Here is a 14790-nt window from a genome sequence, read left to right as displayed (position 1 = left end):
CAGAAGCTTTCGCAGCACTGAATCCTCAAACCATATACATGTATCTAGGAAAAACATCCTGTGTTCTGAGTGGAGAAAACACTATTTTATATATATATATATTTTTTATACAACAGCTTCTACTTCCCACATGGAAATACACTATGCAGGCACAAAAAACCACTGCATCTACTTACTGCAGCAGAGCAAATGAAATGTCGTCAAGTTTGGAAAGGTAACTGCTAAGTAATAGTAATTGGCCACTAGATTAATACTCATGCTTTTTGTTAACGGACTACTAAATATCCAGACAAGATACAGGCAATGACTGATCAGAAAAGGGAGAGCAGGCAATGTTGATTTAAAGGATTACAACGCAAATGCATGGAGCTGATAATGAGCAGAGTTTGGATTTGTGCTTAGAGTATGGGTAAAGCAATTAACACAGTCTTAAAGAAGCATATGATAAGGCTTTTCTAGAAGCTAATAAACAAGTGAAAAACAGAATACAAGACTTATAATGATCTGCTTTGAAATAAAAGGAAACTTAACTTCAATAGTTTGGAGTCCAGCTGATGGAGAGCATTATGTTTGCTACCTGCCATAATTTCTGAGGAGAGGAACCGGGGTGATGAATCTGCTCTTAAATCTAGCTAAAGTAGCTAGGAAGACTGTGTGAGGGATTGGCAGTAGAAATGGAATCTGAAGCAGATGCTATTAAAATTGATTAGCGTGGAAAGGGCTGGCCCTGGGCTAGCCAAGGGTGAGTCAGTTACTGAAGCAATCAACTGCAGCTAGTGGGAAGCAACTTCCAACACCATTTACTCTTTACAAAATGTTTCCTTGTATAGTCAGATCTTACTAAGAGTGCTAAGACACACATTTCTTAAAATGTTCATCCAAAATACACTACACATAAACACTCTTCGAACACTGTTTTGAAAGGTCTTATTGATCCATTACCAATAAGAATCTCCATGCTACCTCTCAAGAAGTTTTGCAACAAAACGTACCTGTATGCTACTGAATACTGACTACGTCTAACATTAAAAGAGATGTCTGGTCTTCACAACACAGAAACCATGCTGGTTTAAAATAGTAAACTAGTATCATACTCCCATTGGGGAAAAGTATGGTTACACAGAAAACAGTTTAATACCGAACAGGAAATTCAACTCAAACACAAAAGATATTATTATCTGGAGTTGTTAACAAACCAGACTTCAGCACAGAAATATATGCACTTGCTTACATTACGTGTTACATACATAAATAATAATCCCAAAGGAGTTACTCCTTCCCCAGAAGACTAATACACTTTCTTACCTTTGGCCATTTGGGGTTTAGAAGTCGTGCTTTGATTGCATCATCCAGGGCTTTGTCATACTGTTGGATTTTCATGTAGGCTGCCGAACGGTTACTGTAGAGAATGCAGTTCTGAGGATCAACTCCCAAAGCCTCATTGTACAACACGATTGCCGTATGAAAGTCACCATCGTGGCAAGCCTGGTTGCTCTGGCGAACTTTTTCAACAAATTCAGCTTTGCTCAACATGGGACTGTCAGGACTTCTTCTTCCAAAAGATTTTGATCCAAAGAAAGAAATCTGGGGGGCAGGGGGAAGGGAGAAATTATACATTAGTGCTAAGAAATGCTACTCAAAAAAGGAGGAAAAAAAAATATAGAAAGTGTATAGCAAAAAAATAAAGCCACTAGCGTTACCACAGAACAAATTACAAATTCAGAATCAGATTCTTAAAAAAGTAAATTGTTTATCTATTGACTTTTTTGGGGGTACAGAAGTAACACAAAAGAGCCTTATAAAACATATCATTCCCTATGAAGGACATCTTCTAGAAGATATATTACCTTCTTCAGGCATAAGACTAGCTGTAGTCTATTTTAGTATGCTGCACTCCACATACATACTCACAAGTTTTTCCTCCTCAGCCATACTATTCGATTGTACAACACAAAGCATAGTCACCAAGTAAGGCAGTTTATCTGAATAGGTAGTAGGTATGAATGTGAAGATGATGCTGGTATATCCAAAGTTTGATACGTAGATCACACAGAAGCACATGCATGCACAGACAATGGGAGAATGCACAAATTCTCTTCAAATCAAGGAACTCGCACTGGCAAACCTCTACACTCAGCCACCTGCAGGCTGCAAATTGTTCATAAATGGGAAGGGAAGGATGAGTCTTTGGAACCGGATATACTCACAGAAATTAGTGGGGCACACTACTTAGTTTAGCGACAGAACAGTCATGATTGGCAGAGCCACCTTCCCAGACTGTCAGCTCCAGGCAATACAAAATAACAAAGAAAAAGAGGTTTAAGCCTTTTAATTACCAAGATTATTATTTAAAGTGAGCTGTAGAAAGTCCCAGCTCCATTGATTCTGGTACACTCTTTCTCCTCATTCAACTTTCTATGTTACTTATTTTCCTCAGCAAGTCATTTGCAGTCATTATCTGAATTTGTCACGTATACCTTACACTCTCCCAAGGACCCTCAAAATCTCAGCAAAATATCTTTGTACGACTGATTAAAAGACAGTTGTGAATTCTGCAGAAATTGTGTTTGGCAACAGGTACATATGTGAACATACAAAGTACTTGGAAATATTCATTAAAGGTTTAGAATACTTAAGTGAGATTGGTGTCATCCATTTTTAGTCCTGCAGACCAACAAAGGTTAAGAATATCACATACTGTTACCACAAGACAACAACTGTAGGGCTTAAATACATTAGCAGAGCAAGCTGAGGCATATTTTTAGGTGGAAAGGGAAGCAAGCTGCAAATTGACATCCTGCCTCAAGCATTAAAATGGTCTATAGACTTTTTTCTTTTTTCCTTAAGTCTAACAACTACAATAGAAAAGCATCAAATTAGACACTACTGATCTCTTCTTTTCTGTATGATTATACCCTTTTTCTTTTTCTGACAGGTGTTTGTCCAAACTGTTTCTAAACTTCTCTACTGAAGGAGACTCCATGTTTTACTCTGGCAATCTCATTCCACTGCTTCATGATTTTCATCATTAAAATATTTTTCCCAAATCTCCTTTGTATCAGTAAATGTACCCTGTCTACAGAAGACCTAACCAAAAACTTTGTTCCTTTCATCTGTGTGGTTGCCCTTTATATAGTACTCTGCTAACATAAGCTAATATGTAGCTTGACTTATTATTATTATGAACAGCGCTATAACAAGCAAATTTCTCCATCCTTGAAAATTCATTCCATATGCAATACATCTTTAAACGCACTGGCATACTTCTCTGCTACTTCAATGAAGTTTACAAACAGCTACTTCGTATATTCTCAAGTACTGTCAGGAAAATTGCTTTACTTTGAGCAATAACCCAAACGTTAGAGCTGAATGCTTTGCTTTATGCCAAGCAGTGCGTTAACTCACACATTTGTGTGTATTTAACCATAAACTTCATCATGGGGTCAGTTTGCTGTGACCTGAGAAGTTGCAAGAACAGAATATGAAGATTTTGCAGCTATTACATGACTAGATGTTCAAACACAAAGATCAGGAAACCCTGAGAGAGCTAATTAGTCACCGGAAGGCCAGAGATGGCTGGAGGTACTGTAGGACAGTGGGGTTGGTGAGTACTCCAGTGCCAGGGACAGCACAGGTGACTACCCAGAGACACCGTGATTCACATATACAGCTGATTCGCTGTAGGAAAATAAAAGAAGCCAAAGGAAATACCATTCTTCTCAAATCTCCTTTCATCTTCACCTATTTTTTTCCTCTGCAGTTTGAGCAGCTTCTTTAATTCCAAGAACTTATATTTCTGCCTACTCCTTAAACACGCTGAAGTTAACAAATGTACCACCATTGTGCAAGATTCTTCTCAGTGGGCAAACCTAAAAACTACTGTGTAATTTTTCCAACCATTAAAGTCAGAGCAACTAATGCATTTTCACATTGTTGTTATTTGCACGCTAGCCTTTGTTTCTGGAAATTACCAGGAGAGTGGAAAACTTAATTTTATACAACTTGGAACGAACACTTCAGGGTCACTACAGGCAAGAAAATCCAATACACTTACAGAAATGCTCATTGGATAGAAGCGTGGAATATTTTAACCTGATCTATATTCTGCTCAAAAAAAAAAAAAAAGTATAACCTTTACCTGGGGCCTAAAAGAAGTTCAAACATGTAAAAAATTTCTGAAAGTAGCTGAACTTTCATGCAATATTCAAGAAAACACAGGGCTAGCAGATTAAAGAACTCTCATACATCATTTTTCAGGAGGATCTGAGGAAATGAACAATTAAGAAAAGGATTAGAGGGCAAACACAAGGTGAATGTCAGAGGGTGAACAACAGACCCAATGCAAGGACTCCAGTGATACTCTCTTTACGATGTCAGAGATCACCCTGACCAGTGATCCTTGGAAATTGCGTTAACAAACAACCAACCCCACAAACATGCACTCACCCACACACAACTTAAAATGCTGCTCTTTTCAAAGCTGTCAGCTATAATAGCAACAGATGTTGCTTTAATCTATATACATTCACAGGAACTTTTTGGAATCCTGCTATGTTCCTAACTTCAATAGCTTCCTGCTACAATGAGATTTTCATGAGCAAAATAAACTTCTGCAGTGCAAATTCAACTTATTTAAGTACAGGTAGGTCAGGCAGCACAATTCAAGTTTCTGGCACAGCTAATATGGATAATATTTGTGTGATGCACCTAACTGATCACAAGGACCAAGTCAGCCTGTCAGAAGTGAACGGAACAGCACGCTAAGAAAGACACATGTGTCTTCTCTTTCGACATCTCCCACAGTCATAACTGAAGCAAGATTCTCTCCCTGGTTTCTAAACTACATGATATTTTGTTTGCACCACAATTACAGGATCAAGAAAAGTATTTGTTTTGTTCTCCTGTCTGGTCAGGAGACCTACATTTTCACTATGACTTCCTCTCAGCTGGCCATACCACGCAGCATTCATTTATAAGTACATTGGTCATGATAAAATGTTTATTCATAGTCATCATAGAAATTTTTGTCAACTCTAAAGGTGAAAGGGCTCCACTGAGAATATCTGAACTCCATAAGAACTGGTATTAAGACAGATTGGTGATATGATCTTGGGAGAGAACAACATTTCAAATTCATAAAAACTATAAAGCTACCTTAATTTAAATAATCAACTGCAATTATAACTTCCCTTAACAAAACTGGCTGCATTGACCACTAAGTGACTTAATTCATTGTAACGTGTTAAATACAGCCAATTCCCATCAACATTAAAACTGAAAGAAGCAGGGCATACGCTGGAATAAATTAATCTGATCACTTAGTCACAAACATAACCAGATTAGAAAACATGGATCTCCCAGCAGAAAGCCCAAATATTTTCTTCAGGTTCCTCCTTTATTACAGTGTTTACTGCAGGCCACAGAGGAAACAATTTTGCTTCCAAAACTTACTATTTTGAACCATTGAGCTCAACCTGTCAGTAACAGTACACAACAGATTCAGCCAAGGTGATCTCTAGTTTAAACGCTGCTCACGTTGTTTGTACAACGGAACAGCTCTTTTGTTATGCCTAGTTTAAGGGTACAACGTATCAAATAAACTACTCCAGTTTCTCAGATGTCATTTTAAAGGTGGCCTCTGTCTCTTTCACTGTAGTTCCTGGTGATTGGGTTGCATCAGGGACAATGAAAAATACCAAATGTTGCATGGTTTCTATTCTTCTATCATGTTCAGAAGAAAGGACTGCAGTTTCCAGATGCAGGACTACCAGAACTCGTCATGAACTTATGTTATTTAGAAGAAAAATACTTCAAGAAATAGATTCCTTAACAGCTACAGCTATAACTGCCTCCAGTCTGGCAGTGACAGCACAACCAGCGTCACACTGAAGAACTCACCTCTGGCTCAGTGCCACCAGCAGCAGGCGGCATCTTTCCCATCACCTCTACCTGACCGCGGGGACCGGTGCTGCGACAGCCACAGAAGGTTCTTCCTGGAAGCAGCCCTCACAAGCTCATGGAGACTTACTGAGCACTAGTTGAGGGGCCGCTGCAAGGGCATGTCTCTTCAGGCACAAACTCAAGGAGCACTAGCGAGACTAAAGAATGCACAAGTTGAACAATAGCTGTCTTCTGCCTGTTTATTATGCATGAACAAATGAAAATGCAAAGCTGCTAATGACCTTTCAAGAATCATACTGTGAGTCTGTAACAACGAGGAGAATCATGAGGAGACATCCTCTCAGTCCAGGTAAAGTGGGTTTTGCCTCCAATATCCTGTGAAGCTAAATAATCTCATGAAAAAAATGAAACTATTTTAAAGCAAGCTATGATGGTAATTTCTGGAGTATGTTATTATTTCAGTCCTGCTATCATGAGAACTACGTAAGGCAGTAAAACATCATTAGGTAGAAGAATAAACCACAGAACAAAACTGAGTCACTCTGGCACTCAAACCACAAATAAAAAAAAAAAAAAAAGATTATTATGATGGTACCAACACACAAAAAGTACTCATTTAAAAGCCATCCCTGCTTTGCAGTCATGGCTGCTCTTGTCCTACTAATACAGTGAAAGGTGATGGCAACGTACATATTTAGGCTGCCTAACACTGTTACAGAAGGTACGCGTACATACTAAACCAATGCTAAAGAGGAAGTAGAAGTTCCTTAGTGCAATGGAACAAAAAAGGTTCTACTGAAGTGCAGAAGAGGATCTAGCAGAGACAATTTAAGGTAGGAGCTCATGTATTTCTAATAAAGAAGAAGATGGCACAAGCTTCTCAGCATCACTTCTCCAAACAAGCACAGGGCACCAGAAACCAGCTTCTACTACAGAGGTGACATTAGACAGAAGCTCCCACAATATCTGCTTCAGATTAGACTCAGCAATTAATTCCCTTCACTGATGAAAAAGCCTCTTCCTCTTGCAGAAGGTGCTCAAGATTAAACCTTACTGACCATTCAAGGTGAGTGTTAAACACACACACAATTTTCTTCGGTTTTGTTTTGTTTTGTCTTCTTCCCAAGATTAAACAAACTGCCAATCTCCCAAAGCAAACAGTAAGTTGAACACAGAAAAATCTTTATTACAAGAATGTATATCTTCCAAGATCAAGCTTGCTAAACTTAGTCCTCTGTAGAGACAGAACTTTTAGCAAATAAAATAAGTAAATGCCCATACACGCTGGAAGATCTGACTGACTGAACAGAACATCACTATCCAGAAAATGGTAGGGAGCAGATTCTGATTGACTTCCAATGACATGAGAAAGAAGAGATAACAGCAAATCCAAATTCTGCTCCAAGATAAGAGGACAAGGGAAAACAGTGTGGTACAACAGCATGAAGAGAATATTTGATCACAGAACAACAATTCTTACACCTCAGAGCTTCTTAGTTTGTATCCATCTCATTTAATGCTACACAATTCAAATAAATATGTCTTATATAGATGTCTTGGGTGTCAAGTCCATAATTAAGACACCTTTTAAAAAAAATCCTGTGGAACTTTAAAAAAAAATTTAGAATATAAAAATGCTACATATCACACAAAGTATCTAAATAGCTCAAGATACTCAATGAAGCATCAGAAAGAGGAAAAACAAAAAGAAAGAAGCAAGCAGAAGAATTGGCATTCAGAATGGATTCTGAAACAAAGTGACTTATTCTAAATATGGGTTTCCAAAATCAGCTTAAATCTGTAACTGAGCTTTTCTTTCTATGAAAGCATTTATACAATATCTTGTATTTTAATCTGTAAAATGGCTTTATGGGGTTTTTTCACTCCATATTCTGGAATATTGCTGCTTTCTATAATAGAAACTGGTTTTGACAAGAGTCCAAGAACAGATAAAGAATATGAAGTTTCTCCCCATAACCTCCATGCTCCTAGCAGCTAGCACTTCAGCTAGTTCGTACTATGCTTCTGAATAGACATGAAACCTTGCCAAGCCACATGCAACCTTCACCCAATCAGAACAGCATTTTAACAGAAACAGTGTGGAAAGAAATGAAAGGCCACTGAAACCGAAAGTTTAAGCCACAGTAGGATGTGCACAACAGCTATCCAGGCTGTTAGATTTTTCTAAGCTGAATTTTATCTTCACAAATTGTTATGAAGTATTACCGAGAGTACATCTTCACATTTCCTTAAATCTCAGCAACATAATATATACACCCCATAAGCGGGGCATGGACAATGACTCAGACTATTCCCCCCCCTTAAACTTGTAGGTGAACGAGAGAAACGCTACTCAACGGTCAGTTGCAGAACGGTCTCTGGAAACACGCTCACTCTGTGCACTGCCAGCTAAATTAGGCCTATGCAATTTTGATGCCTCAATGAAAACAAAAACACTGCCACCACCCAACACACAAACAGCTAAAGTTACCTTCCATCTAGGAGAAGCAATATGAAGGAAATCCTACAAACTTCTGTTCCTTCATTATTTTCAACGTCCTACAGTTTTTAAAGTCTAGGATTTACTCTATGAAAATTATCAGGGTATCTAGCCTGAAATCTGCTTCAGTCTAAAGTATTCCTATGAATGTCACTAAATATTCTGCTGATGGATAGGGTTTTAATTTCCTCTGGTAAACCTACATTATGGGGGAAAAAACCCCACAAAGTTATTACTTTGTGAAAATCTAGGTAAACTAGAAGTCAAACTTCAAAATTTTTAAATAAAATTCCAGAAGAGATTTTTAGATGTTCATGCAAATCTATTTTTATATCATTAAAAAGCTATAACTTATCTAAAAGCATAAATAAATCAAAAGGAATAAATACTTTGAACAGAAAATCATAGCTTACAGCACTATTACTAAAACATGGCTGGTTTTTTACAGAAATTTCCTAATGGAATATATGTCTAGGCTTCTGGAGCATATTGTTTGGAAAATATTTTACTACTTTGTTTTTTCAGTGTAATTAGAGACAATATTTTAAATATGAACTTGTCAACAGGACGGGATTTTTTATTTTTATTTTTTTTTACCTGGAGCTTATACAAAATTTTATAAAGAAAAAGATGCTTTTTCTAAAGAATTTTTTAAAAATGAGAAGCAACTGTGAGCTTCCAATACTGTGCTTGGAGAGACCTGCAATTGTAACATCAGTTAGATCCACGCTAACTTGAGCAATGCTACATGTTGCTAAAAATTGTAACAAGAATTATGCAATCCATAGCTAAATTTAAACAGTACTTTTTGGTTCATAGAAAATTTTGAAAACTAAAGATTTTGCACACCAAATTATTCCCTCACACTTTTGCAAAACACTTGAGTTAAGAAACAAAATTCTATTTTCAAGTAAATACTCCAAAACCAAGAAAGAACTAAGTTGTACACGTTATTTTAAATACTATTGATAAACTAGCCTGATTTCACTGTGAACACACGGCAATACACTATTTGGATCATGTATGTAATGCAGTTGCAGTCTTTTCATATATCTAGCGCTAAATGTAATTATTTACAATAATTGAAAAGCTTTGAGCAGTATGTATGAAGTTGTTGCATATTCTTTATTCCCGCTTTCCTCAAATTGGTGACCTCAAAGCTCTTCTCAGTCCTGCCTGAAGAAGCGTCTCAAGTAATGACATTATACCAACTGGTGATGAATAAGGAGATAGCCAAAAGAGACCATGACATTCTTTCTATATATAACTTTTATATAAAGCTCTTCAGCCATGCATAAGTCAGCCTGGGTTATGGTTGCTTTCCCTCTCCTGGCTTTCTGATCATTATTCCTATTGGTTACAGTGCATCTCAGATCGAACTGGAAGCTCACTGAGACCAGGTGCCTCCTCCTTTGAGCACCTGGGTCCATGAAGTCCTTGATCCTTCTGGACCACAGTGTACTAGAAGACAATAAAAACTATTGTCCTTTTTATAAGGTGAGCAGCCTCTCAACTTTATTATTTTCTTTTCCATTATATATACTATTTTATATAATTTAACCCTTCTTTCGTGAACTTTCGAGAAAACTGGAAGCAGGTTAATGTTTCAAAGCTTCAGTCGCAGTCATGTACAGCTTACTAACAGGGATTTTCCCCAACGCACAACTGGTCAGGCATGTCCAGGGTAAAGGACAGGTTTTACCTCCTTCTAAAGGATTAACCACCAAACAGCTGGAGACAATTCATCTAAACTCTAGAACGGTATCTTGCTGCCTCTTTCTCAGGTGTCTGCTGGTGTTTCTTGATCACAGTCATATCAATCATCAGACTAGGAAACGTATACAAAGTTATATTGGCAAGGACATTAGCAAGAGAGAAGACAGGGGACTGCACGAGCGTGGGCATCACTTGCAAACTTCTGGGCAAATCTGCCTGATGAATTCAAGGTATTGGCAACGCATTTGTCTTCCTCATTTTCTGACAGTGGCACACAACTTTCTGGGCTTCTCAGAGATCCAACCCAAACCGCTTTGGGCAGTACGCAGGTGAGCTACTGAAACGCTACACTAATGAAGCAAAGTGATAGTCAAACGTAAAACTAACTGCCCCAGAGCACAGAAGAATCTTCAATGTATTCTGGGAAATAAATAGCTGATGACACTCAATGTCAGTAAACGCAAAGTGACTAGGGGGAAAAAAAAAATATCCTTAACTGTTATCACAATAACTGTCCCCAAAAAGATCCTTACCCCTCACAAAAGACATTTTAAAGTCCCTGGAGAAATTCTCCTGGAAACACTGTCTCTGTGCTCATGAACAGAGACAAGAGGATCTTTGGGAGAGGAGAAACAGGAAGCGCATTTTAAATACCATGTTCCGTTTTGTTCCTACCATCACCACACAAGCACATAAAGATACATAAGTAGTAAAGGTAAGAGATGGGTAACAGATAACGAGATATGGACCAATCTCCGTATCCAAAGACAGACTGTGAAAGTTAGAAAAGAATCGAAGGGAATAAGTCAAAGGTCTATAAAAATCGAGAACAGCACAGGGAAAATAAAGGGAACAATCATTCACTATTTCACAGAAACTGAGAGGCATCAAACACGCAGAAGATAAAGGAAAACCAGCTCTAATAACCTTATACATACAGTATAGTTAAAATGCAAAATTATCTCAGGTGTTACAAATATGACAATAATGGATTCAAAAAAGCAATTAAAAACATGAAAGAAATTCACAGAAGTCTACTGAACATGAAATTGAAATTCACATATCCTGAATATTCAGTAAGTTCTAACTGAATTCTCAAGCACTGTAAAGAACATTTTTTAAAAAAACTCACTCTGAAATAAAAAACAGTGCTTTCATCATAATTTAACAGCAAATGAAAGCAAACATAAAATACTCCTCAATTTTAAGATTTTAATTTTTAAATACATAGACAAGATTCTGTGTAAAAGTTACGTTTGTACAATAGATGGCTAGATCTACAGTAACAGACACATTATAGATGCCTAAAACACCGATCCTCATACAACACTGACAGTCAGTTAGTTGGAGGTTAGAAAAATATATGTAACATATATTGTATAATAGATCTTTAATTTATATAAAAATAGATTATTTAGGTTTTTGTATTCAGAACGCTTCCACTGTAAGAGCAGCTGGAAGTCAGCATATACTTACCGAAACTTTAGCACAATGATGTTAAACATACAGGCTACATATGCCTTGCATGATGCATTTACGTAGCCTGCAAAACAGACTCAAACTGAATGAGGGACATAGTTTTTTCCTTTTCTCAGAAAAACAAAAATCTAGCTTCACCGGTCTCAGAGATAACCTTCAAAAGTAAATTAATGAATGCAAATTCAAATTTGTGTCTGAGTATGCTGAAAGCCTAAAACAAACTCAAAAGTTCAGATTTTCCAGATTCTTGCTAATCTCATTGGAGAGTGCCCTTATAGATCAGGAACAGTCCCTCAGCATCAACACACAGTATGTTCCTGTCAATCATTTCAAAGGAAGAATATGAAAGAGTCAAAATTCTTAAAGAATGGGAGAACCAGAGTGAAAACATGGTATAGAAGAAGTGGAAAGTAATACAAATATTGAGATGATGAAGAATGAGAAAGCAGAAAGGAGCTCATTTTCTCATTAAGAGATAGTCAGTATGACACTGAGACGTAGAAAAGAAATAAAAGTTGACCTCCTAGGTCTAAAGAGTCATTTGCTCCCACTGTCATCCAACAGATCTATCATTAGTAGAAAAGAAAGATCCATTATAAGCTAAAGGGAGAAAAAAAAATCTTAAGTTTAGTTATTGTGAATAGTAATTAAATTATAAATTATCAGTGAGGAATCTGACCTTTTTCTCTGAACCATCAGTTAGCCACGGGCAGATAGACACAGTAACAATGGACTGATGAATCAGCAATGCAGCAAAAACCATGTTTGAACAGGAAAGTCACTTAAGGAAGACACGTTAGGGCAGCAGGTGTACGTGCTCCCTGGATTTTGTTGTCTGCAACAAACCATTCAACTGTTGTAGTACAACTGCTGTCTTCTCCAAAGGGATGTATACCATCTAGGAGCACAGGTCTGTCAGCACAACGGCAATAATGGCATTCACTAAGATACAGGTGGGTAAGCACTTCACCTTCAGCGTCTCATTACAGCATTTCCATCTCAAGTGACCTGCCCAGTAAGAATGGAAGTAACTGGTGCCCAGGCAAGGAGGAAAGGATACGCAACAGACAAGGAAGAGGTTTACAACTTCAGTTAAGAGGGGGATAAAGTGATAGAGTGAAGCAGCTAGAAAACAAGACTTGATCAATATCCAGCAGAAATTTATACACAGACTGATGCTGTTGCAGCAGTGGATTTCACCTTTTGAAAATTAAGATTTGGATAATATAGAGTGTCAGTAATAATCATTAATGATGTTCTCACTAATAATAATCAGTAGTCTTATACACTAGTATGACCTAGGACTTCAAAAAGCACATGAATATGTGCATATATTCCCAAAAAGGAAAATTTCCAACCCTACTGCTGACAAAAATCTTTAAATATTCAAGGCACACCCACTCATCCACTTATCAAAAAACTCTTTTCAAAGAGCCTATAAAGGATTTCATTAGCACCTGAAGAGCTCTTGTTCAACACCAGAAGAAAGCACAAGAGGGATGATATTATCTAAGATTGTGCAAACCTCCAAGAGAAATTAAAGACATTCAAAAATAAACACGAACAGCTCTAAGGAAAGAAGAGGAGGGAGGACAAGAAGGCATAGACACTCAGCCATTTCAACTCTCCATTTACAACCAGGGACATCCCTATGGCTGCAACATGAAATTATAACAGCACGGCCTGCTGACAGGGATAATGTGTCCCATCCTTAATCACCAATCTGTATTTCAGTGAACAAACAGAACTGCATTAATGATATTTGCTGTCATCCAAGATGCACTGACTGAATACAGTCTCCAGATTCCAAATTCTGTCAGTAACAAAGCTCTTATATCGAGTTACAACTTTTTCAATGGCCGGCATGCTCAGTTGAGGTACAGTCTGCTTGAGAACGCGTGTCTGTATCATTAGTTCCAGCAGGATAATAAACTCCGCAGTGCTACAAAGTACATCTGACACACTTACAAGAAAGTTTCGAGACGTTAACATGTAAGCTTAGTTTTTGCTTATCCGGGAGCCCCGAGAGAACATAATTTTCACGTTGATACCTGTGCTCTCTCTCGCATGAGAGTGCCCACTCCAGCCAACACCACGTCCGTGGAAATACTTGTCCACAGGCGACAGCAGGTCCCCGGCAGCTCAACCACAGCGCGGTCACGCCTTCCCCCGCTCCCGCTGACCGCGCACACACCTCTCGGCGACTGCCAGGCGCCGGCACTCGGGCAGGACCGGCGGCCGGCCGAGCTCCCCGCCCTCAGCGCTGCGCTCCGCCGGGCCCGCCGGCGGCGGGGCTGGGCGGGGGTCTGGCCCGGGCCCGCCGGCCGAGGCGGAGGCTCCCAGGAAGGCGGCGCCGCTCTCAGCCCGTCAAGAAGTCCAGGGCGAAGGGAGCCGAGCGCTCGGCCAGGCGAGACCGCGGCTGCACCCGAGGCCTGGCGGCCCCAGAGCCCCGCCGGGCACCCGCCGACCGCCTCCCCTTCCCCCGGCACGCCCGCGGCCCGCCGCGGGAGCTGCCCCGCCGCCGCCCTATCCCTCATCTCACCTCGCCGCCAGCCGGGCTCCAGCCCGCCACCCCGACGGCCACGGGGCCTGCGCCCTCCTGGCGCCCCGCGGGGTCCGACAGCGGCCCGCCCGCGCCCCGCAACTTCCCTCCGACACCCGCGGCCAGGGATCGCGCCCGGCCCGGCGGCTCCTTCCCGCCTCCTCGGCCACCTGGCAGCAGGCCGAGCCGCGGGGCCGCTCCCGTCGCCGCTACAGCACGCCGTCCGTCCGGCGTCAACTCACCCGAGAAGGCTCCGCGTCCCGCTCCCGCCGCCGCCGCCGAGCACGGCCCCCCGCTACGGCCCCCGGCGGGGCGGGCGGCGGCGCCTGTTGCTCCATCGTGCTCCGGCTCCTCCTCCTCAGGGGGCCGCCGCCGCCCCCCGCCGGGCCGATCCCGCTCCGGCCCACGGCGCCACGTTCCGGGCCCGGCTCTGAGGGAACCGCACTGCCCCCGGCCCCGCCCCCGGGGCTGGGCTCTGGTCGGACCCCGGACGCCCCCCGCCCGACGGCGCCAGGCCCGCTCCGGACGTCCTGCGCCTGGAGCCCGGCCTCCCCGAGCCGGCGGTGGCCTCCAGCCTGAGGCCGGTCGTTCAGCTGTGCCCCGCTGCCGCCGAGGCAGCCCGCGCCTCTCCCGTGCCGGAGGTCCGGGCAGT

General features: G+C 40.8%; 2 protein-coding genes across 3 annotated transcripts in view; one reads left to right on the top strand and one right to left on the bottom strand.

Annotated features, from left to right (window-relative positions):
- Nucleotides 1-14657, bottom strand: part of TTC28 (tetratricopeptide repeat domain 28) — a 187852-nt gene extending 173195 nt beyond the window's left edge. The window contains exons 1-2 of one of the 2 annotated variants that reach the window (XM_075769899.1): nucleotides 14381-14657; nucleotides 1306-1584 (exon numbers count right to left, since the gene is read on the bottom strand). In XM_075769899.1, coding sequence (XP_075626014.1) covers nucleotides 1306-1584; nucleotides 14381-14476 — 375 coding nt within the window. In that variant the 5' untranslated portion in view covers nucleotides 14477-14657. Of the gene's footprint in view, nucleotides 1-1305; nucleotides 1585-14138; nucleotides 14268-14380 lie in introns of those variants that run through there. The other variant, XM_075769900.1, reaches the window with a different exon arrangement.
- Nucleotides 14278-14790, top strand: part of CCDC117 (coiled-coil domain containing 117) — a 50797-nt gene continuing 50284 nt past the window's right edge. Inside the window, exon 1 of the mRNA XM_075769921.1 lies at nucleotides 14278-14284. The gene's annotated coding sequence lies outside the window, so the exon portion shown is untranslated. The remainder of the gene's footprint in view (nucleotides 14285-14790) is intronic.

This window comes from Balearica regulorum, chromosome 17 (assembly GCF_011004875.1).
Source record: "Balearica regulorum gibbericeps isolate bBalReg1 chromosome 17, bBalReg1.pri, whole genome shotgun sequence".
NCBI lineage: Eukaryota > Metazoa > Chordata > Aves > Gruiformes > Gruidae > Balearica > Balearica regulorum.
This window is presented reverse-complemented; position numbering and strand designations above follow the sequence as displayed.